This window comes from Neofelis nebulosa, chromosome 4, assembly GCF_028018385.1.
Source record: "Neofelis nebulosa isolate mNeoNeb1 chromosome 4, mNeoNeb1.pri, whole genome shotgun sequence".
In the NCBI taxonomy this organism is placed as follows: Eukaryota; Metazoa; Chordata; class Mammalia; order Carnivora; family Felidae; genus Neofelis; species Neofelis nebulosa.
In genome coordinates, this window is record NC_080785.1 from 78,430,129 (window position 1) to 78,456,788 (window position 26,660).

At 39.7% G+C, this 26,660-nt stretch overlaps 1 protein-coding gene across 8 annotated transcripts in view; it reads left to right on the forward strand.

Annotated features, from left to right (window-relative positions):
- The first annotated feature begins 1,342 nt into the window (after positions 1–1,342).
- Positions 1,343–26,660, forward strand: part of LOC131509448 (phosphatidylcholine translocator ABCB4) — a 75,337-nt gene continuing 50,019 nt past the window's right edge. For 2 of the 8 annotated variants that reach the window (XM_058725199.1, XM_058725198.1), the window contains exons 1-12: positions 1,343–1,482; positions 1,674–1,759; positions 4,960–5,014; positions 8,164–8,314; positions 14,984–15,041; positions 16,585–16,776; positions 17,869–18,040; positions 19,297–19,421; positions 22,094–22,265; positions 24,757–24,870; positions 25,961–26,071; positions 26,288–26,413. In XM_058725199.1, the coding sequence (XP_058581182.1) occupies positions 1,680–1,759; positions 4,960–5,014; positions 8,164–8,314; positions 14,984–15,041; positions 16,585–16,776; positions 17,869–18,040; positions 19,297–19,421; positions 22,094–22,265; positions 24,757–24,870; positions 25,961–26,071; positions 26,288–26,413 (1,356 nt within the window). In that variant the 5' untranslated portion in view covers positions 1,343–1,482; positions 1,674–1,679. Of the gene's footprint in view, positions 1,483–1,673; positions 1,760–4,959; positions 5,015–8,163; positions 8,315–14,983; positions 15,042–16,584; positions 16,777–17,868; positions 18,041–19,296; positions 19,422–22,093; positions 22,266–24,756; positions 24,871–25,960; positions 26,072–26,287; positions 26,414–26,660 lie in introns of those variants that run through there. The other 6 variants (XM_058725196.1, XM_058725197.1, XM_058725200.1 and 3 more) reach the window with 6 other exon arrangements.

Below are 26,660 nucleotides of genomic sequence, written 5' to 3' on the forward strand. Positions count from 1 at the left end.
GGCTAGAACCCACGAATTGCGAGATCCTGACCTGAACTGAAACTGGATGCTTAACCGACTGAGCCACCCAGGTGCCTCAACTTCTGGTTGATCAAAAAAAGAGACTCTTCATGGTTATGGTAGACTGGGTAAGGAGAAAAAGCATTCTGAGGGGAAAAATACGTAAGTAAATTCACTTCTATCACCTAATTCGAGAATATGCCGTAGAATCAGTCAAGTTGTGGCAGGACTAATAGTAGACTTTAGTACTAATAAGGCACAGCATAAGGAAGAGACGGTGGAGAATCTTGCTACCTGATCAGGAAGAAGGCAGGCCATAAATGTTGACCATATACTATGTTTTAGGCATCATACTAGGTTTTTACCTTCTTAATTCACTTATTCCTCACAGTAACCTGGAAAAGGAGTTGTTTTTATCCTTATTTTCCCTATGAGGAAACTGAGGCCCAGAGAAGTGAGCAAAGTGTCCAAGGTCACACAGCTTACAAGATGTGAACCTCTGGAATTGAATCGCACTGGCTTCGAAGCCTTAATGATGTGCTGCTCCCTGTTTTAGACACTTTCTTTTCAAAAGAGTGTGGAGAAATTAATCAGAAGGGACAGTTCCCATACAGGGGACTCAAGTAGGTGCTAGGTGCAGAGACAATTTAGTATAGGGAGAAGTCTAAGATCAGAGTAGGGAGAGGAGAGGCCACTGGAGACTGGATTCTCATACCCTGATGCAGCCTCAGGCAAGACTCAACCTCTGTAGCATCAATTTATTCTTGTTAAAAAAAAAAAAAATGCAGGTTTTTATCAGGTGGTCTCTGACAGCCCTTCCAGCCCTAACGTTCTTTGTCTCTAAGTAGCAGAGGGCACCAACAGCTTTCCTCTTCTCTAGGGAGCGTCCCCTGGGCTCTGCGCCCCCAGCACCAGACCTGAGGACGCCTAAGTGGGAGGAGGGTCTGGAGCTTTCCCCGGCCCCTCGGTCGCCCTATGATTGTTGAGGGTCCAGAAACAACCCCCCCGCGGGGGTGTAAACAGAAAACTGAGCACCGAGAGAGTATGACAGTCACTTTGGGGGGGCTTAGGTGCCCTGCCAGGCGAGCCTCTCCGAGCACCGAGCAACGGGAGCTCCAGGCTGGTCGCCGGCTTATCGGCAGCAGAAGGCGCGGTGGGGCTGGGGCTGGGGCTCGCCCGGGTGGGCGGGGGCCGCGCCGAGCGCCCCCCCACCCCCGCCCCCAGGCGACGAGGGAGGCACTCAGCGCCCCTCGCCCGCGCCTGGCCTGCTGAGGGAGCCGGGATGGGGGGGGGGGGGGGGGGGGGGCGGCGGCGTTCTGCTCCCGCGGGTAGGGGGCCTGGCCCCGGCGGCGGCGGGAGGCGTCGCTGGGGCGCGGCCCGCGTAGGGGGCGGAGGCGAAGGTCCCGCGAGCAAAGTCCAGGCTCCGCGGCCGCAGCGCCCCACGCGCCCCGCGGCTCGGACAGAAAGAGCTCGAGGTTGGAGGTGAGTCAGGTCCCCGCGCTCAGGCCTGCGGCAGGAAACGCCGGCGGCCGTGCGCGTGAGACCCGGACAGCGGGGTCTCCGCCCGGCGCCCCTTGGCCCCGCGACCCTGCGCCCGGCTCATACCCCTCGGTTGCGAGCGGTGAGGAGCTGGGCCGGTGCCCCTGGACCTGAGGCTGTTGGTTTCTCCCCAGGTTGACATGGATGTTGAGGCGGGAAGGAACGGAAGCGTCCGGTGCCCCGGGAGAGAGGAGGACGACTTTGAACTGAGCAGTAGCAGGTACCTCGCCAGCGCGCCAATCGGCAGGGCCCAATTCGGCCTTGGAAAGGGGAGAAAGTCTGTTGATGCCTTTGTTTTGGAGGCTTCTCTGGAGGGTGTCTTCTAAGATTCCGACTTTCCTGAAGGAGTGGCACAGAAGCTCCTTTTGAACAGGCTTAGGAAGAAGAGAAGGCTAGCTTCAAAAGTGCCTCTTCCCCACTTTGTGCGGTGTGATTCGATGAATATCTGTGTTGTGTAACACTCCTTGCATCATAGAACTCAAAACTTTTCTAAGTAACTTTCCTAAACATCTTCTGATTCTTCGTGCTTATAGAGCATGAGATATCTGCTGATGATGGCTGTGCTTTTTGAACAAGAGTAGTGAAGCAAACAAAACAAAACAAAAATAGCCATAACCACAACAAAAACCCTCCTCTCCCTGTTAATTCCTCTTCCTCCTTGGGTTATCTCCTCCCTCTGCCCCCAGCACCTCCTTGTTCGTATTTCTGCCTTTGGGGCAGTGAGGTGAGGAAGGGGTCCTTGAGCAGACTCATTCTTGGGTAAACTGAGCTTCCAGATCAATGTTTGTTCAGATGCAAAGGAGAAACCTCAGGGCTTCATTTGCTTGCTCTTCTTTCTTCGTGACTGGCTGTTTGGTACTTTGGGGCCCTTGTTAAGAGCATTTCACAGGCCTTAGTAGGGGTAGAAGCGACCAGTCAGTCAATGGTGTGTTGTCTTTGTTTCCTCTTTCAGTGTGGGAATAGTGAATCATTTTCGCCTTTAGCCTCAAATAGTTTCTGAGGCTGTTATGGGAGTTCATGCCAGGCCACCCAAAACTAATTGACCTGTGCCATCAAGTAATCACCCAGAGGGACAAATTTATCAGGTTCTGTAGTGAGTCCTCAAGCTGCAAGGGGCCTGATTATCCAAATGAAAATACCCTATCTGATGTTTAAACTAAAGAATTATTTTAGTCTGTTAACATCTTCATGCAGTGATATTGCTCCACTCCTTCTTAGTACTGTGGTATTCATTCATAGAAAATTTAGTTTGCCAAATAGAATTAGGAACCAGATGGATGTTATTATTTCTATAGGAAAAAAAAATGTGGTTTTCATAAGCTGGCAATTTAGGCTGGGATTGACTGTGAATCCATAAATAGATGGCATTTTTATGAAGGCTGTATTTATGTATTGCACCCGCTGAACATTTGATGAAGTGTACAAAGGAGCTATCACTGCAAAAGACGCAGTAATCCCCCAGAACCCACAGGAGGTCTCAGAAGTGAAGTTCGCAGCCTTGTATTGCAAACATGAGAAAACAGTTCAGAAGAGAAATAGAGAAAGTTAATATTAGTTAAGACTGTAAGATTGTGAAAGTAAATGTTGAGACTAATTTTTATTTAAAAAAGCAGACCAGGGGCGCCTGGGTGGCTCAGTCGGTTGAGCGTCCGACTTTGGCTCAGGTCACAATCTCATGGTCTGTGAGCTCGAGCCCCGCATCAGGCTCTATGCTGACAGCTCAGAGCCTGCAGCCTGCTTCGGAATCTGTCTCCCTCTCTCTCTACCCCTACCCCATTCATGCTCTGTCTCTCTCTCTCTGTCAAAAATGAATAAAACATTAAAAAACAATTAAAAATAAAAAAAGTGAAAAAGCAGACCAAAGCTTATTCGTTCAAAGGAAGTCAAGCACACATTAGTTATTTAGGGCAAGTGGCAAGTTAGTCATATGATAGTTCCAGTCATGCTGCTATATTGCCTATGGCACCTTCTTCAGAATATATTTAGTGTCAGATGTCTGTCTTTTGATTTTAATATATGTTCCAAATAATTTGGGATCAAGTCTTCTGAGCAAAACTTTATCACCTACCTAAACTAAACAGTTAACAAATTAAGCTAAATAAGTGCATTTAGGGGCGCCTGGGTGGCTCAGTCGATTGGGCGTCTGACTTCGGCTAAGGTCACGATCTCACGGTCCGTGAGTTCGAGCCCCGTGTCGGGCTCTGGGCTGATGGCTCAGAGCCTGGAGCCTGCTTTCAATTCTGTGTCTCCCTCTCTCTCTGCCCCTCCCCCGTTCATGCTCTGTCTCTCTCTGTCTCAAAAACAAATAAATGTTAAAAAAAATTTTAAATAAGTGCATTCAGGTAAAAAAAAAAATCTCTACCCCCATGGAGTTTACATTATTATATGGACGACAGACATAATAATACTTGTGCAAACTAAATAAGCTACAGCAAATGTTAGAAGATAATAAATGCTATGGAAAATATTAATCAAGGCTAAGGAAATTGGGAGTGCACAGAAAAAGTCGGTTGCAATTTTTAATAGGGTGGTTAAGATAGGTGTTATTGGGAAGGCAGTATTTGAGGAAAGACTTGAAAGACACGAGAAGAGAGAGCTATATGGATGTGTGAGGGGACAGCCTTCCTGGCAGAGGGAACTGACAATATAAAGACCTACTACAGGACCATGTTTGGTATGTTCACAGAACAACGACAGCAAAGAGGCCAGGGTGGCTTGAAGCAGGGCAAACAGGAGTAGGGAAAATATGGTCAGAGAGGTAACAAGGAAACAGATCATATAGGAACCAAAATCTCATGTAAGAATTTTGGCTTTTACTCTGAGATAAATGGAAACCATTATAGGCTTTTGAACAAAAGAGTAGCATTTGACTTGAGTTTGTAAATGATTAGTGTGGATTCTGTCTTGAGGGTAGTCTGAAGTTGGTATAATTGAAAGTAGAGAGACTAAGCAGGAGTTTTCCTGGGCCATTGGGATAGTAATAAAAGTGGTGAATAGTGGTTGAATTCTAGATTTATTTTGAAAGTAGAACCAACAGGATGTCCTGACATCACTCCTCACAGTCTTTCAGAAGAGTAGACTTTACTATTTTTAGATCAGTACATATTTTAAGCAACAGAAGAATTTAATTATTTGGCAGATATTAACCTCTGTGTTTTCTTTCTGTGTGTGGCCTCTGCAAGGCAGGTGGCCATTTCCCATTAATCCAGATATCCTTGTAGTACCTTGGACAGTTACCTTTGCACTTGATTGCCTTGCAGTGTTTGTTAAACTGGATAATGATGACAATGTGTGGATATCACTGTTTTATATTTGAAAATATTAGAATATTTGAATGTGATAATGACTCAAGTTTATAGTCAATTGACTGTAAAACATTTGGTAACAGATTTAAATTCAAACAATTATATTTTTTTACAGCAACCCAGACACGAAAAAAAAGGAGAGCGTGAACTTGATTGGACCATTAACCTTGGTAAGCTGTGAAATATTAAGTATGAATAATTCTTGTCTTCATTCAGATTTGGTGTCTTGAATCAGTAGTTATGGAGCCAGTAGTTTAAGATTGTCTTAGGTTGGCTTCTTACAATTAACAGATCACATTCTCAACATAGATGATAAAAGAGGTAGGGATAGGCTGGCTATGAAACAGAGCAGAGCCACGACTTGTGTTCATAGCACCTCACAAACTCACCAATTTCTAGAAAATGCATCTATGTATCTGTTTCACACACACTTACACACCCACCACTGCCACCACACACACCCACCAAATTTTGGTTAAATAAGATTGCATGTATGGGGCGCCTGGGTGGCTCAGTCTGTTAAGCGTCCAACTTCGGCTCAGGTCATGATCTCACGGTCCGTGGGTTCGAGCCCCGCGTCGGGCTCTGTGCTGACAGCTCAGAGCCTGGAGCCTGTTTCAGATTCTGTGTCTCCCTCTTTCTCTGACCCTCCCCTGTTCATGCTCTGTCTCTGTCTCAAAAATAAATAAATGTTAAAAAAAATTAAAAAAAAAAGATTGCATATGAAGAAAGTGATTGTTAACTACAGAAATTTAGAAATAATTAAGAAATCTCTGTTTACATTTGGCTTCCCAGAAAATTGATTAAATGTGGAGTAATTATTAGAGATTCTGATTATGTTTAACACAATTCTCAGTGCTTTTCTGCTGGTACAAGGCAAGCCAGTATATTTTTGGAAGAAGTCTAATCAGTTTTTCATTTGTAGTATGTCTCAGAGAGGTGACCCAAGGAAGTGTTTGCCTGCCTTGAGTAAATATGATGGGTTTCAAACTATGACAGCCATTATTCCATAGCAAAGAAGTTGGTATTAAGTGGCATGTCAGCTGAAATCTCCAATTTAGTAAGTAAATGAATGAAAAGACACCAAAACGTCTTCAGTCCCAAATGTTGTTGCACATTTCTCATGTCACCGCAAAGTCCCATTCTCCTCACCCTGATTCTTGTAATATTTTTGTTTAAAGGTGTCCTTTTTTTTTTTTTTAATTCAGTGCTTTAGAGAATAAGTTGTTTGTAAAACTAAGTCTAGTTTTAATGCACATGTTTTAAATCTGCCTCCTACAGGAAGTAAAACACCACAAATCTTGAGGTAGAAATTTAGAACATTTAATTTGACCTTAAAAGTTAAAATTTAGACTGAGTTGAAATATAATCTTTTCTGCCTCTGAATACATATTTATCCTGAAAGAGGTTCAGGACAACTGTTAGACGTTGGAAAAAACTGTTTCTAACAAGAATTAGCAATTAATTGTTTTGTTGAAAATCACTTAAAACAAATCTAAGTTTACTTAGGATGTTGTTGTGAAATTCTTATAATTTTAAATTTAAGCTTAGAGACAATGAAATTTTATTTAAGTAGTATGAAAAGTATTTAAAATGATCCTCAATTTCATATAAATGTTCACTAAAGAGAACATTACATGACAGCCCAATCCTGTACTTATAACTGGCCAGGAGACCCAAGTGCTGTATCTCCATTCCCTGGGAGTCATTAAAATGAACCTTAGGGACATTAGTCCCCATTGTTGCAATTTTAGGGAAACTTTACCATTTGCTCTTAACTTTACCTGCTCCCTTTGTTCTTTGTCAAGCTCCCCCTGGCACTGAACCTTTGACTCTTTCGGTACTCTTGCTTGCCCTGCGTGTTTGATGTTGGAATTTGGCCTCCCCATACTGAACTTCTGGAACTCTGTGAGAACAGTTTGCACACCCCTCCTCCCCACCAAGTGTGTCTGACCTCACATTGCCCTGGCCTGTTGACCCTGTCTGACTCTGCGTCAGCTCTCCAAGACCCCACTCTGCCAAGCCTGACTCATCACTCATTCTCCTGATGACTGTGCCTCATCCCCAAAAGGGGGTGGGGTGATGGAAATGGGTAGAGAGAACAGATGAAGAAGGTGGTTGAAGGGAGATGCAAGGGATGGAGGGGAAGGTAGAGCAATGGAAATATAAGAGAAGAAGGATGTAACCTAGAAGGCAGAGAAAGAAAGAAGAAAACAGAGAGAGCCATAGAGCAGTCAATCAAAAATGGGAAGAAAAAGTGAGATTAGAGCTAAAAAGACAGTAAGGACAAAGTCTTTGGAGTATTAGGACATTGATTGGCTGGTTAGTTCATGAGTGTTGTGCATGTCACTGTGACAACTGGTATCACCCTTCTAAGTGATAGTACTAAGTACACTATGCATTGATAGTCCTAAGTCCAGGAGGGTTGGTGTGGTCCACCAAGTCTTTTATACCTCTTTCTAATAACATGTCCCACACTGCGCACTTCAGGACTTCTACTCATGGGGTTATCTGAGCACTCCCTGCAGCTTGCTAGGCACCTTGCTATTCTAGGCCTAAATACCCCCCACTTCATCTGTACTCCCCAGTTCTTCAGCGAATTCTCCCTTATCCTTCCAGATTCTACCGTGAGCATCACCTCTTTAAGCAAGACTTCTCCAAATTACACATATAGGCACTCCATAATGTTTGTTTCACTTCACTTCTGAGCTCCCTTTTAAAAGCTAACAAACTTCTTAAAGGAAACTTATCCATAAAACTTAGGGTGTCTGTTTCCTCCTTCTTTGTAATTCTCCCTCTGAAATATTTTGAATGTTGTTTTAAAGGATGTGATGTGTGTGTGCATGTGTGTGTTCTTAATGTTTACTCCTAGCTGTTTTTAACTCACTACCTAAGGAGCTTTGGAAGATCAAACAATATTTCTTCTTTTTTAATTGTTTTTAATGTTTACTCATTTTTGAAAGGGTGAGAGGGGCAGAGAGAGAGGGAGACACAGAATCTGAAGCAGCTCTAGGCTCTGAGCTGTCAGCACAAAATCAGATTGATTAACAAATAAATTAAAATGAACAAATAAAAAAGCAATTAAGCAAAATCAGATTGATTCCTTCACAGTATACAAAATAAGTAGAATCATAAAATTAATCTGTCAATAATTTGGATTGAAATCTTTCGTCTTCCCTACTACATTTATCTGCAACTATTATAAAAGTACTGACCTTAAATAAAAACCCAAAAAACATATAGTTGTGGAGAAAGAGAGATTCTTTTCTATGAGGTAGTATTTTATTCCCCCCTTCCCCCCTTTTTTTTTATTTTTTAGTTTCGATATTCTGACTGGCAGGATAAATTATTGATGTCCCTGGGCACTGTCATGGCCATAGCTCACGGATCAGGTCTCCCCCTCATGATGATAGTATTTGGACAAATGACTGACAAATTTGTTGATACTGCAGGAAATTTCTCCTTTCCAGGTAAGCATTTCTCTATTTTTTTAAAAACACATATTGTACTCTAACTGGATGAAAGATTGGAAGTTGATTTTGCTGTTCCTCATCTACTTGTTTAATGGTTTGGATTCCTGGGTGACTCTAGATATCACTGATGGAGTTATAAAATTCTCAGAAAATTCCTCAAATACTCATTTAAGTTTCAACAAATAGGTGTATGTTTGACTTTTCTGTTTGACTTTTAATACAGAATAGGGAAATATACAGAAAGCTTTGCATCTCAATAAAGCAGGGCAGTCCCTTTACTTGAAGGCTGTGGAACTATAACAGATTATGTCCCTCCCTTTAGTGATTACTGACAGAATTCAAAATACCTCAGTTAGCATGGGATTACTTCTTAGCTATACTTGGCTTGTAGCTCTGTTTCTGGTTTTATTTTTCTTTTTTCTCCCTCCACCCTTTCTGTTAAAATTATACCATTTTATGTCTCTAATTTTTGGATCAACCAGGTTGACTGAACCTTGATATAACACTTCATTAAAGAGTGAATGGTTTCAATATGAGAATGATGTATTTTGAAACTCATGCAGAGGAGTATTAATTACTGAAGAGCCAAAGGGGTCCCATAAGTTAATGTCATCTGTAAGAGGGACTTGGGCAACAGCTCTGGATTCCGGTTCCAATGGACAGAGTTATTTTCATAGTGGCCAGATTCAACACAGAAAGAAAGATTTCTGTCCTTTCTACCAAGCCTGATGGCTCAGTTCCGGGATCCCAAGAGACCCTGTGGGCGCTAGGCTGGATAACACTGAGTGAAACTTTATCGGTACACAGATGGTGGAGTCTAAGGGAAAAAAAATGATAAAGGAAAGGCAGCTTAACATAGCAAAGATACCTGAGAAAAAGTGGACTCTATCATTTAGATCAGCAAGAGTTTTCAGTGTTTACTGATTCAGGGCTACGTATTTGGTTAGCAGTGTAGAGCTTAAGTGTAATTACCTAAGAGAATATGATTGCTTAATTCATACAATGAGATCTGTTTATGTAAATATTAATATCTTTTAGAAATCTGGTAAAAGTGTCTTTTGAATAATTAAAGTTCCTAAAAAAAAAAGCACACTTTATTTTTGCTCAAATACTGTCGTCTCTGAGAAGAATCTCTTTATCATAAAATAACAATGATAATGGTAATCTTTTATTGTATTTATTATATGCTAGGTCCTATTTCACTTAACCTTTACAAGAACAATCCTTCACAGTAGGTAATATTATACTCTGTAACATATGAGGAAACTGAGGCTTGGAGAGGATAGATAACTTGTCCAAAATTACATAGCTGGTGGGGGTTAGGACAGATTCAAACCCAGACCTTTCTGCCATCCAAACAATGCTCAGGACCCAACTATACTCCCAATGTAAAAATGTGGGTTTTCTTATAAAAGCAAAAATGGGTTTGGGAAAGTTTTAAATGGATTACTTTGTTTGACCAGTGACCGAAACTTTAACACAAACATTGTAAAGGTAAAATTGGAGCAAGATAGGATAGTTTAAAAAGTCTTTAAGGAAATGAGGAGTAAGAATTTTCTATTTGTTGTCCTTTTACTTCTTAGAAGATCTATAGGTCTATTATGTGTTTCTATATATGGCAGGATGATGCCCAGATTTGGACACATCAGTCAAAGCTGGTTTCAACTCAGGGTTAAAAAATTAGATTAATGGATGAATGGATAAACAAAATATTATATATATATATATATATATATATATATATATATATATATATATAATGGAATATTATTCAGTCATAAAAAGGAAAGCAATCCTGACGTGTTACACCATGGATAAACCTTGAGGATATTGTGCTAAGTGAAATAAGCCAGTCCCAAAAAAGACAAATACTGAATGACTCCATTTATATGAAGTAGTCAAATTCCTATAAACAGAAAGTAGAATAGTGGCTGCTGGGGCCTGGGGAAAGGGGGAAATAGGGAGTTGCTGTCTGATGAGCATAGAGTTTCAGTTTTGCAAGATGAAACGTTCTGGAGATTGTGCAACAGTGTGAATATACTTAACACTACTGAGTCATGTGAATATACTTAACGCTACTAAATTGTACACTTAGAAATGGTTAAGGTGGTAAGTTTTGTTATGTATTTTATCTCAATTAAACATTTTTTAAAATGAGCTTAAAATAATGCATCACACTTAGCACAGATGAGTTAGTGTTTGGGCCAATTTTAATAGTCCTGTTTTTGGTTTTACTGACACCAGAATAATTCCACAACTTTCTTATTTGGAACAGTTTGTTTGTTTATTACTTGTTTCTAATTATGCAACCAGATTGCTTTGAGCTGGGCATGGCAGATAGTGCCATGTGCTGGGCCCAGTGCCAAATTCAAGGTCTCTCTGGGAAATGACATAAGCAAGTCACTTACAAAGCTGTGATTGCGGGGCTGGTAAACTCCCCAGAGTTGCCAACGTAGTTTCTGTAGCCACCAAATGAAATGACCCTTGGTCTTCTATAGCCACATTTGTCATCAGGCCTATAGGCTGTCTTGGATGATTTGCAGTAGGAAGCCCCTCACATGTTATTAATTTCCAATGTCCACTCTTCAGTAGTTTGTGAATATAGTATTCGCATACCTCTTTGGAGAAAATGAAATCTGTAAATTTCATACTCAATCTAAATCCAGAGAGTTCCCTGGTATGTTGGGAGTTGTAGAGTTCAGCAGAAATCATGGAGATTGAGACAAGATCAGGCACTTAGCTGTACTTAGCCTTAGCTGAGCTCTCTTGCTCATCTCATAGAGATGATATTTATTTAAAGTCTATTCCTTAGAATTGTTGGATTCTTGGACAGCTGGACTTAATGGGAGCCAATAAGAAGGGAATGTTGGAAGAAAAAAAGGTTTAAATTACAAGGTTTGACAGTGAATAATTGTGAACAGAGTCCATCCTGTGAACAGAGCCCATCCTGTCAACAGAATAAACCTAGTTGGTGACAAGGTTTGTTCCCTCACAATGATTCAGTTGTGCAGAAAGGTGCACATTCTGTGTCCAAAACGTTAAGGACAGAGTCATAGGAGACATTTTTATGCAGAGTATCAGGAACTTTATCTATGTTATGTCAAGTCTATGTGACTGTAATGAGCTGGAAATTTTTGTAGAGAAATCAATATACCCCGCACACCTTTGCGTTGCTACATGGTTAAGAGGAAAAGGCATTTTGGAGACCCGTTACCTTACCTAACTGCACATACTGCCTAAGTGGTCTGGATAAACATTAGCTATTTGTTTTGTGCTGAATATTTCCATAAGATAAGAGAAGTTCTAGGCAGAATGGAGGAAGGCAGACATTGATTTGAGACTTAAACATGACAGTCAGGACTCTGTAATATCTCCCCTGTAATCCTTAAGATGTACAGTTATTTAAGCCCTTTACTTACCAGCTGTATGACCTTGTGCAAGTTACTTAACCTCTGTAATTCTTATTGTTCTCATCTTTGAAAGGTAATCATAAACTTACTGATAGAATTAAATGAGACCATTTATATAAAGCATCTGGAACATAGTAAATGATCAATAAATATTGGGGGAAAGTAGCTGTCAAAACTTGGAAATGAAATAACCACTCTAATATTCTGTTTCTTCATCCATAAAAAAGATTTTATGGGAGGTCTCTGAAAGGAATAGGCAACTTCAAGAATTCCCCGTTTCCTTGTTCTGGGAGGCATTCAGGCAGACCGGAGTGGGAGTTATCCATCTTCGTGCTGTAGAATCAAATGGGGAGGGGCTCTTGGGTGGCTTAATTGGTTAAGTGTCCCACTTTGGCTCTGGTCATGATCTCGTGGATGGTGAGTTTAAGCCCTACATTGGTCTGTCTGCTGTCAGCACAGAGCCTGCTTCATATCCTCTGTCCCCCTCTCTCTCTGCACTCCCCTCTCAAAAATAATTTTGTTTTAAAAAGAATCAGGTGGGGCGGGGGGCGCCTGAGTGGCTCAGTCGGTTAAGGGTCTGACTTCAGCTTAGGTCATGGTCTCACGGTTGTGAGTTCAAGCCCTGTGTCGGGCTCTGTGCTGACAACTCAGAGCCTGGAGCCTGCTTCAGATTCTGTCTCTCCCTCTCTCTCTGTCCTTCTCCTGCTTGTGCTTTCTCTCTCGATCTCTCTCTCTCTCTCTCTCTCTCAAAAATAAACATTTAAAAAAATATATCTTGAAAAGAATCAAGTGGGGGTACTTCTTAGAAATGTGATGCTCTAGACTCAACCAGAGGTTCTGATTTAACTATTCTTGCATGGAGCCTGGTCAACTCTATTTTTTTTAAGCTCCACATGTGAGTCTAACAGGCAGATGGCATTGAGAACCCCCAACAACAACTTGGAGATTATTTATGAGACTAGGGTAGAGTAGGTAACATCTGAGAAGACCAGACCTAGGCCCTTTCTAGATCTAGAATCCCATGAGATTTCCAGATCTAGAGTCCTATGACTTTTTGGGGAACACATCAGCACACATCTGCCTTACCTTAGTCCTTAGGCAGCGGAAACTCTCCTAGGAGCTCCTTGGGTTACTAACCCAGACCTAGGTTGCCATTCTCAGCTTCGACTCTGAGAACAGAGCTTTTGAATGCCCATAGATTCTTATTTCCTAAGAGGGAGGATCGGTCTGAGTTATAATATCCTCACTGGGAGAATTTAAACATTTGAGGTAAACACTGGAGAAGAGTAAAATTCATTTAAATTTTACCTGATATCTTAAGTTCTGGGGGAGAAACTAGCCCTATACACATATATGTGGTATTTTCCCAAGGTTTGAACAATGATTTCCACCAATACCCAGCTTTAGGTAGCTTGTCTGCCTCTAATTCCAAATACAGTTCCAATTTGGCATCCCAACGCTGCCGTATTTAAGAACCCAGGGAGGAGGCGCCTGGGTGACTCAGTTGGTTAAGCGTCTGACTTTGGCTTAGGTCATGATATCATGGTTTGTGGGTTTGAGCTCCATGTTGGACTCTCTGTTGACAGCTCGGAGCCTAGAACCTGCAATGGGCTCTGTGTCTCCCTCTCTCTGCCCCTCTCCAGCTCCTGCTATGTGTGTGTGTCTCTCTCTCTGTCTCAAAAATAAACATTTTAAAAATTAAAAAAAAAAAAAAAGAAGAACCCAGGGAGGAAATGAGCACACACAACTGAACTGATTAGAACAGAAGTAAAATAGGGTATGATTCCTTAAGGATCTGATAGCTTTAAAAAAGCAGATTAAAAAGCAGAAACACTTCCCTGTGAACATCAGAAGTTGCAATATTGAGGGAGAAATTATGCCACAGTCAGGCCCACGTGCCTGGTTATAGATCCTGACTGGTAATTGATTCTGACAGTAGTTTAAGTTTTAAATACATTTCAATCTTAGCCCTCTTTGGAAGAAGCTAAGGAAGATACACTGCATGCAGAAAACATGAATTTTGGATTATTTCCATGTGTTAAAGGAACAAAGACTAGTTTCTCTCCTAGAGTCCTGGTAAATGGTAAATACCCTGGTATATTTTGTCCGCAACACCGTGGTGACATTTTGTCCTATTATTTTGTGAGTGCAGTGGACACGGGCTGTTTCCTTTTTATTTTTTCACTTAGTGGGTTTTTTTTTAAATGTAATGTGTATTTGTTTTTGAGAAAGAGAGAGAGAGAGAGAGAGAGAGAGAGAGCAGGGGAGGGGCAGAGGGAGAAGGAGAGAGAGAAAATCCCAAGAAGGCTCTGCTTTGTCAGCACAGAGCCTGATGTGGGACTTGATCCCATGAACTGTGAGATCATGACCTGAGCCACAACCAAGAGTCAGGTGCTTAACCAGCTGAGCCACCCAGGTGCCCCTTCCACTTTGTGTTTTTTGAAAAGTGAAAATAAGTCCTTACCACATGAAACAATCAGTGTAGTATAAACTTAGGAACTATATGTATAGCGCTAGGACTCTCAGCCTCCTTAGTGGCTGTGTGACTTTGGATGAGTGACTTTGTCTGTGTCTCAATTTCCTCATCTGTGAAAGGGGGATTCATAAAGTAGTCATACCTCATTGGATTGTGGTGAAAATTAAATGAATTAGTACATGTAAAGTGTTCAGAACAAAGCCTGGTATATAATAAATGTTCAGTAAGTGCTTGTTATTATTAAAACAGAAATGGCACATTGATAGTTTTATCAAATTAGTTCAAATTAATAGACAATATAATTTTCCCTCCTTTACAATGGATGTAACTCAGTCTTTCTGTTACTTACCACAAAAGGCAACATGTAAGGGAAAACACGCATATATTGAAATAAAATCAACAAAAACAATTATCTATAAAGTGCTTTTAGCCACTAAGAAAAAATGCCCCTTAAATCCTGTGTTTTCTATTGAGACCATTTATTTTTTCCTCCTCTGTCTTCTGTATCCGCTCCTCTCTGCTGCCTCAGAAAGCTGCTTTGCTAAAGGCCCAAGCTCTCCAGGACTGCGGCGAACCTGGAAGGGCCACCTTTCCCCATCTGGACCCTAGAGATGTCCTGCATCTAAACCCTTGGATTTTTTATTTGAGTAAAGTGAAAAGAATTCATTGAGGGTGAAAGGAAAAAAGATTTTTAAAACCTAGTAATGCCTGTTAATAGTTTAGCCTTTCAAAAATGTCTTATTTTGTTTTGTTTTTGTTTTTTGTTTTGTTTTTATTTAGTGAATTTTTCATTGTCAACGCTAAATCCAGGCAGAATTCTGGAAGAAGAAATGACTAGGTAATTGGCTGATATATATGTAGTTATGATATATAAATGTAGGTACTTATATATATATAAATATGATGTACTTTTTAAAAACATTTATTTAACTATTTTAAGAGAGAGAGAGTGGGAGTGGGGCAGAGAGAGGGGGAGAATGAGAATCCCAAGCAGGCTTCATGCTGTCAGTGCAGAGCCCAATTCAGGGCTCGAAATCACAAACTGAGATCATGACCTGAGTGGAAATTAAGAGTCGGATATTTAACTGACTAAGCCACCCAGGTGCCCCTATGATGTACTTTTAAAAATGTATTATTTGAGAATAATGGCAAACTTACAGAGAATTTTAAGAATATAAAAAAGTGTCTGTATGCTCTTTACCTTTTGTTATATTCTTCGACCTGTTGTTATCATTTATACCCACCCCCATCACATCCACTATTTGAAGTAACTTGCATACATCATCATGGCCCTTTATTCATAAAAACTTCAGTGTGGTTCCTAAGCACAGGATATTCTTTTCATAACCACAGCACAGTTATCAATGTCAGTAAATTTAATATCGATACAGTAGTTTGATCTAATAGAAATCTCAAGAGCCTGTAACATAATGTTTGTATGTTTACTTATCCATCAATGTTGCTGATTTAAATGAGCACATCTGTATACTATTATAGACCCAAAAGGCTTTTATCTGGAAATAGTTTGTAAAACTATATCAAAAATGTATTTGAAAATGTCAAAACTGAATTTGTTCTTTTAAAGGTACTAACTTTCCTGTAATTTAGTTAAGACTTTACTCAAAATTAGTATGAATTTATGACATATTTAGCATACTCTTAAAAAAATATTTTCAAATTCTGCCAAATAGGAAGAGGTTATGGGGGGGGGAGTTCTTTCTGTAAACAATATGAGAAAAGTTACACTAAGACCCACTTCACATGTTTGGTCTCTTTATTCCTGTAACTTGTAATTGGTGAATAGTAGTGAAGTTTTTCAATAGGATCAGATATACAAATATAAAATCTAAATAATGAAACAAAAAACATACCATGTTTATAAATTGTCAGTATCAGTTTTAAAATCATTAATGTCATGATTTTTGTAGTTAAGAACAAAAAATTATGTTTTCTTTGATAGTTCAAGTGGATAGATTTGCCATCATCCTCTTAAAATTTAGGAAAAGAGGAAAGGCTAAAAAAATTTTTTTAATGCTTATTTATTTTTGAGAGAGAGAGAAAAGAGTGCGAGCTGGGGAGGGGCAGAGAGAGGGGGAGACACAGAATCCAAAACAGGCTCCAGGCTCTGAGCTGTAGCATAGAGCCCGACATGGGGCTCGAACTCATGCCATGAGATCATGACCTGAGCTGAAGTTGGACACTTAACTGACTTAGCCACCTAGGTGCCTCTGGAAAAGAGAAAAGATTTTAATGTGTATTTGTTATGATGTCCTACACAATCTTTGTGATTTCAGTAAACTTAATTGCCAATTCTGAAGATTTTTCCTGAAAGGGATGAAAAAAGGACAGTATTTAAAAGAAACTTTCTAATTATTTTCCAGATATGCATATTATTACTCAGGATTAGGTGCTGGGGTTCTTGTTGCTGCTTATATACAGGTTTCATTTTGGACTCTGGCAGCCGGCCGGCAAGTCAGGAAAATTAGGCAGGAGTTTTTTCACGCTGTTCTACGACAAGAAATAAGCTGGTTTGATGTCAGCGACACTACTGAACTGAATACAAGGTTAACAGAGTAAGTGTATTGTTAATGTCAGACTTTCATAACGGAATTAACCACTAACTATGTGAACATTTGTCATGGTTAGATTTTAAATCTAAAACAATTACTAGATGAAGCGTTTAATACGTACTGGGACTAGATCAACTGATAGCCCTTTCTAGCATTTACAGCCTGTGCCACAATGCATTTTCCTTATGTTAGTTTGTTCTCCTCAGTGGTAGGGTAGGCTAATGTGAAGATGTGCTCTCATCTTATATTATCTCTCAGTGGAGCTTACCACAGGGCCTGACAGATGTTATACATTCCATTTAGATGACTGAATGAAAAAGTAAATGTGTGAATGAAGTCACAGAGAGACTCTTCTTAGTTAATTGTTGGCTCTTCACTTATTCAACGAGTATTTGAGGGGCTACTTGTGCCAAGCACTATTCTAGATGTTTGTGATTATACCAGCGAACAAGACTAAGCTCACTGTCATCGTTGCTTACTTTCCCGCAGAGGGAGATAGATGGTAAACTTTTTCTTACTGGAGGCCCTGGCACAAGTGTAGTGAGCAAATGAAGTAAAAAAGGAGGGAAGGTCAAGACATTTAGGACCTGGTTCGACCTCACTAAGGCCTTGTGCTTTGACTCAGAGTGAAATGGGCAGCCATTGGGAGCTTTTGGTCTGAGGAGTAACACGTTCAGACTTGCGTTTTCAAAGGATCACACTGGCTGCTAAATGGAGAATAGAGTGAGTTCAGAAGCAGGCCCGGGGTAGAAGCCAGTGGCACTTTCCGATTACCGTTGAGATGCCCTTCCTAACTCCTGCTTTTAAACAAATTGACTCATATGTTCAAAATGCTAATCCTTCTCAGACAGGATTAACTCGTTCTGTAGTATCAACTTTAATGATACTAACTTCTTAGAGGCACGAACTGATCCTGAAACTCTTCCTTTGTGCAGTAATTAGGTGAGGAAAAATATCGTTCAAGAGGCTAGGACTGTGAAAGTGGCTTGCTGTAGCGTGAACAAGTTTTACCTGTCTGTGTGTTTGTTAGATGTCTACTTCAGCTTTCCAGCCGAAGATCTCCTGCCTGTAACCACTTAGTGTGATCTTTTTTAGTGACATCTCCAAAATCAGTGAAGGAATTGGTGACAAGGTTGGAATGTTCTTTCAAGCAGTAGCCACGTTTTTTGCAGGATTCATAGTAGGGTTCATTAGAGGATGGAAGCTCACCCTCGTGATAATGGCCATCAGCCCTATCCTGGGACTCTCTGCAGCTGTCTGGGCAAAGGTGTGTGAAACCGGGGCGTTTTCACGTGTGTCAGGCCACACATACAAGAGCTATTTTTAATATGCAGGACTCTGGTTCTTGCAGTTGTGCAGATCTGTGTTCCATGTCGGTTGAAACCACAATAAGAAGCATGTTGTTAATGCTGTAATGAAGAAACTTATTTCTGATGTGATTTAAAATGTCAGTTATTACCTCACAGATTTTTCTCATTGCTCTTATTGCTTTGGGTAAATCGTCAGGCATAGCAGTTTAAACTACTTACACGGTATGTCCTTATAAAGGAAACACAAGTTTAAACCATAACATTCTTCCAAACCATTGCATGAATATAAGAAAATTAAAGTTCGGGTTTATTTACTTTTAAGTGTTACCTGTGATGGTTAAGTGGCACCCTGCCAGTCTTGCCTTGCTATAAAATATGTATAACCTGTTCTACTTCAGACAATACTGTAGAGTTGAGAAATTTTTCTGACAACTTTCTCTCTTTTGGAGGTTGATGATTTATCTAGTAACTTACTTGTATCCCTTTTATTTGGATTATTTCTTTACCTTTCTCCTGCAGCGTCTTGTTTAGCCATCTTAGAATGCCCATGAGTAGATCTGGAAGTATTGTGTTCATAGTACGGTAAAACCTTGGATTGTGAGTAACTTGTTCTGCAAGTGTTCCACAAGATGAGCAAACATTTCTAACAAATTTTAACTTGATAAATGAGTCATGTCTTGCACTATTAGTAGTCCGTGATGCCGAATGTCACATGGTCACAACTGAGCCAATGGTTCTTGAAATTCTTTGCTATATGAATGCTTTGGATTATAAGCATGCTTCCAGAACAAATTATGCTCACACATCAAGGTTTTACTGTAATTAGAAATCATGACACAATAAAGGAAAGAATAGTGATTTTCCAAAGCATTAAGATTTTAGTTTAGTTTATTTTGCAATTAGAAGAGAAAAAAAAAAACATAGTAGATATGGAACGTGACATTATTCCTCAAAATGTATTAGAGAATTATATGTGGATTTTCTGTTCCTGACTACTCTTGGGGAGCAGATCACCAGGGTGGGTCAGATCTAGCCTTTGTAGGGGGTGGAGAAGCCATTGGATCTGGTACACTGAATGTCGTTCACTTAGTGACTTCAGTTTTCAGGAAGGGATAGAGAGACTTTGGAAAGAAAAAGTAAAATGAAGAGTTGACAGTCTGCCTTTTAACTTTTCTCCCCATACAAAAGTCATGAATGTTTCTCTTCTGTCCAGATACTCTCCGCATTTAGTGACAAAGAACTGGCTGCATATGCGAAAGCAGGAGCTGTGGCAGAGGAGGCTCTGGGGGCCATCAGGACTGTGATAGCATTTGGGGGCCAGAACAAAGAGCTGGACAGGTCAGGAAGGTTCTCTGTCCGCTTTTATATTTTTTGTTGCTCATTCTTCTGTGGTATGTGTTTGCTGCTTTCCTTTTCTTAGTATTAATCCCTCCCCCACAAAATACACAGTTTAACGTCAGCCCCTAAAGCAGGGCTTTTACCCGTTTTATGTTCCGTGGACCTCTTTGGCAGTCTGATCAAGCCTATGGACTCCCTTCTTAGAGTAATGATTTTAAACTCCTAAGACAGAAATAGATAGGATTACCAAGGAAACCAATTATAATGAAGTATAGTTTTCAAAATATTTTTAAATTACGATATAGTATATATGTGCTTTCATTGGTAACATATTAATAAGAGCGAACTATAGGTTCAATAACTACTGTAACTCTGAAGGAAAAATACAGGTAAAAGTTATTTCAAGATATTTGTATCACTTGTAACATGATATAAAACTGATCCAGGATTTCTATTGGCAACAAAGTCATAGTTACTGCTAACTCTACCAGGGTTTGTTGCCTGCATTGATAATCCAAGGAAATGCTAAATTTCAGGTATAGGTCAGTGAAAATAATTATATAATTTTTTCCACATTCGAATTCCTTGACCATGGATCCCAGGCCAAGAACCCTGCTCTAAAGGAACCTGACATACAAAAACCAAAATGCCAGATCAAGGCCCGCTGCTAAAGGCTAGGCTGCCTTACTTTAATGTCCCCAACCAGTTTTCTTTAAATAACATTCCCTAATACAGTGAAAGTATGATTCTGTGTTTTTTGTTTGTTTGTTTTGTTTGTTTGTTTTTGCCATTCTGTGGGACTCCTGATACCTACAACTTTTTGAAAGAGAAATTCTCTGGAAATACTCCAGCATTGAAAGCAACAGTTCCCCTAATCCCCTCCATTTTCGTTTTCTATTTTTCTGTTCCTTAAGCCCTCTTCAAAACCGCGATGCTCCTTTCTCTAATCTCTTCCTTTTTCTCTCTTGCTGCTGCTTCCTGCACACATAGCCCACACAGAGCACACTAACCCTCCCTCGGACCTCAGGACGTGAATGTAATCAGTACCGCTCCATTAGCCGCAGTAAGCAAGCCACCTAAGCAAAGGTAATTACAGCACATCCACCATTGTCACCACAGCCTGGGGGTCACACGGGGCTGGCCTGAATCTCCCTGGGTCCTGGGGCCCAGCCACACGAGACTCATCACAGTGCTGGACGCGGCATGCTGGCTGTCTCCCCAGGGACGCTGCTCTACTAAATGAATGCAGTGCCCGGGACTGAGGAAAGCATGCTGGAAAGGGGGCTGCTTTAAGTAATTAAACAAAGAAACTTTTTGGTGGCAACTACATTTTTTAAAAAAACTAATATATGCTCAATATCTCATTTGGTTAAACTAAAAAGAATGGTATTTGTTTTTTGTTAGAAACACACTATTTTTATATATTTTCTCTACAGTATCATTTTATATACATTGTGTTTTCCCCCCTAATTTTAGGAAGCCCAAATTAGATTTTACACACTTGCTGTTTCTAGCATGGAAAGGTAGATTTAATTTAAATTGATGTAAAAAAAATTATAATTTAACAGACCCATGGTAAACATTTGTACCTTTGTATGACATCCTAGAAGCCACTAATATGAATTTTACTTATTTATTGATGTTTATTTTTGAGGGGGGGTGGGCAGAGAGAGAGGGAGACACAGAATCCAAAGCAGGCTCCAGGCTCGGAGCTGTCAGCACAGAACCGATGCAGGGCTTGAACTCATGAACTGTGAGATCATGACCTGAGTGGAAGTCAGACACTTAACTGACGGAGCCACCCAGGTACCCCAGTAATATGAATTTTAATTGCTACTCAAAAGTGTAATAGAATGAGCAATATTCAGGAGATTAAATTCTAAACAATAATAGTAATAATAACAGGAATAGGAATTACTAGGTTGTGCCAACTGTGTACCAGCACTGTGTTAACTACTTTCTAATGTTGTTCTTCAGTATCATAATTATCTTACAAGGTAGGCATTATTTACTCCATTTTACAGAAAGTGTAATGAAAATCTAAAAAAATTCAGTAAGAACCCATATCCTATCAGTAGTGATCACTTCATAACCTTGTTCCCTGGCTTGACAGTTGAAGATCAGCATGACCAGAAAACAAACAAAACAAAACAAAACAAAACACAACAGCAAAGGCCCAAGTTTAAGTACTTGTAGAGTGTAAAATACCTGTCCCTCATGCAATGGGGCAGTAGAGGGAGGTATTTCTCTTGCCTAGAGAAGAGAAATTGAGTTGTGTAGAGTCTAACTATTTTCGGCATCCTGAAAGGTATTTTGATGCCATTCCTGTTTGGCTTGGTTTCTCTTCTTCCACCTTAACGTTGGCTTGTGATACTGGCCATGAAGGTGAAGGTGAAGCTCTACCATATCCCGGAGGGACGTTCAATACTGGAACAGCTACAGGAGACTGTAGGGACCAAGGGAGGTGAGTTACCACCAGTAAAGAGAAGGTTCAGATGGGTTCTAGTCCTGGCTGATCCTGAATTGGTTCACTTCCCAGGAAGCTGGGTCCCAGCAAGAGTTTCTTACTTTGATGGCTTTCTTCCTTAAACCTCCAACTGTATAGGAGGTGAATATGGCTCTGATTGTGGATTGTTTTCTTGTTACAACATTTGCCTCTCATTTTCTGGTAGGTATGAGAAACATCTACAAAATGCCAAAAAGATTGGAATTAAAAAGGCGATTTCAGCAAGCATTTCAATGGGCATTGCCTTCCTATTAATATATGCATCATATGCACTGGCCTTCTGGTATGGATCCACTCTAGTTATAGCAAAAGAATATACTATTGGAAATGCAATGACAGTAAGTAGTTTTCCTAATATTGATGAAAAAACCGAAAATATTGTTTATCCATCTACCTTTTGTTTCCTTTCATACTCCTCCTTTTCGAAGTATGAGCCATGATTACAGGCTTTTTTCTTTTGGTGAATCTTTGCTCTGTCCTTTGGGCAGAGCTGGCCTTCTAGGATACACAAGGCACAATTATGAGTTGGGGCCAAAAAAGTGGCATGTATTTAGACCAATTGAAAAGCTATATAACATATAAAAGGAAATAAAAATTGGATACATTTATGAATGAACAAATATGGATTGGAGGCATCCTCTTTGTGCCATTGAGTTTCATCATGTAAGAAAGTAAACAGGGGCGCCTGGGTGGCTCAGTCTGTTGAGCATCCGACTCTTGATTTTGGCTCAGGTCATGATCCTAGGATCGTGGGATTGAGCTTGGTGTCGGGGCTCTGGGCTGGCAGCGTGGGGCCTGCTTGGGATTCTCTCTTGCCCTCTCTCTCTGCCCCTCATGTTCTCTCTCTCCCTGTCTCTCAAAATAAATAAAAATAAACATTTTTTAAAAAAAGAAAGTAAATATTATTATAGATAGGTCATAGTATGAGATAATGCTAAATTTATAGAATATAAAACATCGGCTATACAAAATATAAGGTGGAAAGTCATTTTGTTTCTCAGAATGAACATAGCTTTCTTTTATGATTCTAAAAATAACATACATTAGTTATACAAAGGATTAGAAAACAGGGTTTTCAAAATTATGAACTACTTACAGTTGCTTACAATCTATTAATCCATATATACTTTATGATAACTTTTGGGGGGCACCTGGGTGGCTCATCAGTTAAGCGTCCAACTTTGGCACAAGTCATGATCTCACAGTTTGTGAGTTTGAGCCCTGTGTCGGGCTCTGTGCTGACAGCTCAGAGCCTGGAGCCTGCTTCAGATTCTGTCTCCCTCTCTCTGCCCCTCCCCCTCTCATGCTCTGTCTCTCTCTCTCAAAAATAAATAAGCATTAACAAAAATTTTTTAAATGATAACTTTTGGTATAGATTCTCCAGATCATTCTGTATGTATGTATTTTTCTTTCAAAACTGGGATTATGATGCATATCTTTCCATAACCTTTTTTATAACCCACAGTATTTTTTATAAACCAACAATATTTTGTGACCATCTTTACATGTCATTGATGATCAAAACAACATGTAACCATTCAAATAGCAACCTTTTAAAACCTACACTTCCCTGTGTTTCTAAACAGAGGATACTGAACACAGTTTGGCTCTTTGGTGAAAAATGAGGGCCATTGTAAAAATTAATCATTTGAAAATGTTTTCTGGGGTGATATCTTCAGTTTCCAATGATATTGAGGGCTGTTTGCTCGATAAACTTTCATAATTGAGGAGTCTATTCTTTCTCATTTTGGTCTCCTTTCTGGTGGTCAGCTCATAAGCTCTCCACCTTCTTCACTTCCTCATTTGCTAAATTTTGTGAAGGAGACAGAATCCTGACTCCTCTGTGACCTGGTTTCCTCATTTGTACTATGTGGATGGTGATATCTTCCCAGCAGGGCTGGAGAATGATAGTTATGATGTAGAGAACCCAGCAATACCCTCTTCGTAAAAGGCGGGAGCTCTGGTGCATGAGCTTTATAACATCTATTTTGGTAGAGACTTCTTTGCTTCCTTATTGGTCCTTACCGGTACTGCAGATAGTGGATAGATATTTGAGGGATATTTGAATTCTGGGTATGTGAAGTGTTACTGTTACTGTCTTCAGAGAACAGTCAAGCTACGTGTAGATGTTTCATCATGACCAGAGAGAAAGGACTAATTTCTATACATTTATGTTTTCCTAGTTATGTTAATTATATGGATTCCTGAAGCTATATTCCTGGTGCTTCTATATTAATTTAAAGGGAAATGTGTTAGATTTTGTTTGCTATTGTATAGAATGATTGTGTAAAGGAATTAGTGCACACAGATGTGATTTAGTGGCTTATAATATGTGAACTGTTACTCTTTTATTAAAAATCTTATCAAAATGCATATGGAAAATGCTATTTTAAAAATAGGAAATTCCATGGGGCCAAAATCCTTCATGTTTCATTTTGAACATTCTGTGTAATTTCATGTATAGGTGTAGAAAGTCACAAAGAACTGAATAACAATACTGATGGGAAATGTTTCCCTCTAGTGGCATTAGTTTCAGAGTCAAAGAAGTAGGTTTGAGAAATCTTTTTGACTCTGTGTAACTTCAGGAGAACAAGATAGTTCAGCAAGCTAGACAAAAAAAATATTTTTGATGTTGAAGAAGCCCATTGAGCGACGGAATACTATATTAACCTTATAAATTTTGCCCTTTTGCTAAATAAAAAAACAAAATGTTAAAAGGATAAACTAAACTCAATCCTTAGTGTAATATGTGTTTCAGTCATATCTGAGGTAACAATGGGCACCAGAATGGGGCTTGCTTCTAACTTTTCCCCATATTCTCCTGTTCAGGTCTTCTTTTCAATTCTGGTTGGAGCTTTCAGTGTTGGACAGGCCGCTCCGTGTATTGACGCTTTTGCCAATGCAAGAGGGGCAGCCTATGCTATCTTCAATATTATAGATAATGTGAGTCACTTATTCATTCCATGTCAAAACATATTTTGAGGCTTGCATGCTTAAATCTGGCTTTGGGTTATAAATCCTGTGAACATTAATTATGTGAAAATAAGGAACCTTTTCTTAGTGAGAGAAACAAAGTACCTCTTATTAATAATATTTCTAAAAGTTTGTCTTAAAATAATAGAATAACACTGACCTCATTTGGGAAAAGTACATCTGCACGAATGTTTATTATTAGAGTTGAGAGTAAAGACGTTTGCTCTTCCAGGGTTTTCTCTTTTTCTCTTCCAAGGTGTAGCTAGACCAAGAATACTATGATTTTCATATGCAGGAAGAATGGGTGGAAAAATTAGCCGTGTATTTTGCTGTGGGTTGCCCCCTTCAAAGAAAAAAATCACTGCATGATTCCTATGATTTTTAACCCACTATATTGAATGAGTTTTACCAGCTGCAGTGAAATAAAGAATACAATTGTCACATATTAAAACATGTTGATGCATTTCTGCGGATAAAATGCAAAGTCGCTAATGAAATTTGGCCTTTTAATTCAAGCAGTTCCTTCTGTGTCATTGTCCTAAGTCATGAGAAAACTGCGTGGCTTCTGAATATACTTGCAGTTTACAATGCTCCTAAATAACTTGGCCCCAACCAACTTTTCAGTCTTCACAACCCAAATCCATGGCATGTGTTGTTTAGGAATAAGCTCATTTTCAGAACAAGCTAAAATACCTGGCTCTATCAATTATAATATGTCTTGTTATCACAGGTGTATAAGCATGCATCTCTGACCATTTCAAAAATGTATGAATATATGCCAAAAGCTTAAAGCAAGATATTATAAGAAATCGAATTAATATGCCCCTCTGTACTTTTCAGAAAATGTCTATTTTCTGAGAAGGAATATTTCCTTCCACACACACACAACACACACACACATGCACACATGCACACACAAAATCTACAACTAGGGTTCTGTCTCATGTGAAGGAAACTGAGCCATTCCAGGTCCTGTTTTTGGAATTTGCTAAGCCATATTCCTTAAAAGTGCAATTGTTTGTCCTATGATGGAATAGTCATTGAATTTTGTTTTATTTAGAGTCCTAAAATTGACAGTTTTTCAGAGAGAGGACACAAACCAGACAGCGTCAAAGGGAATTTGGAGTTCAATGATGTTCATTTTTCTTATCCAGCTCGAGCTAATGTCAAGGTATTGTAAGCAATATTTACAAGAATTCCTAACTCAGATGGATTGTTTCATCATTATAAAGGACCTAAACTCCCTATTATTTTGATATTTATATCCTTTTTCCTTTGGGGTTTTATTCCCTTATTTGATACTTTTTTCAAATTTAAAACTGAATCAAATTAGTCCCCTTTCAGGATTTTGTTGTAAATGATTCTTCTTCTCTCTTTTCCCTCACAGATCTTGAAGGGCCTCAACCTGAAGGTTCAGAGTGGGCAGACAGTGGCCCTGGTTGGGAACAGCGGCTGTGGGAAAAGCACGACAGTGCAGCTGATACAGAGGCTCTATGACCCTGATGAGGGTACGGTAAGTGGGAAGAACCAAGTTCTCCAAAGTGAAAGCTGGGTACCAATTAGCCCTTCAAAAGTGTTTTGTTTTGTTTTGTTTTTAGCAACAGTTGGCATGTGAATCAATTTTAGTAAAAAAGCTATAGACTTGCAATGCATCTAGACAATGCATTCAAACATTTGGACTGGTTTAACAAAAATATGCAAGATGATAAAAAGCCAAAGAAGCTAGATGACCCTCTCTTCTGTTCTCACTGAGCACTTCA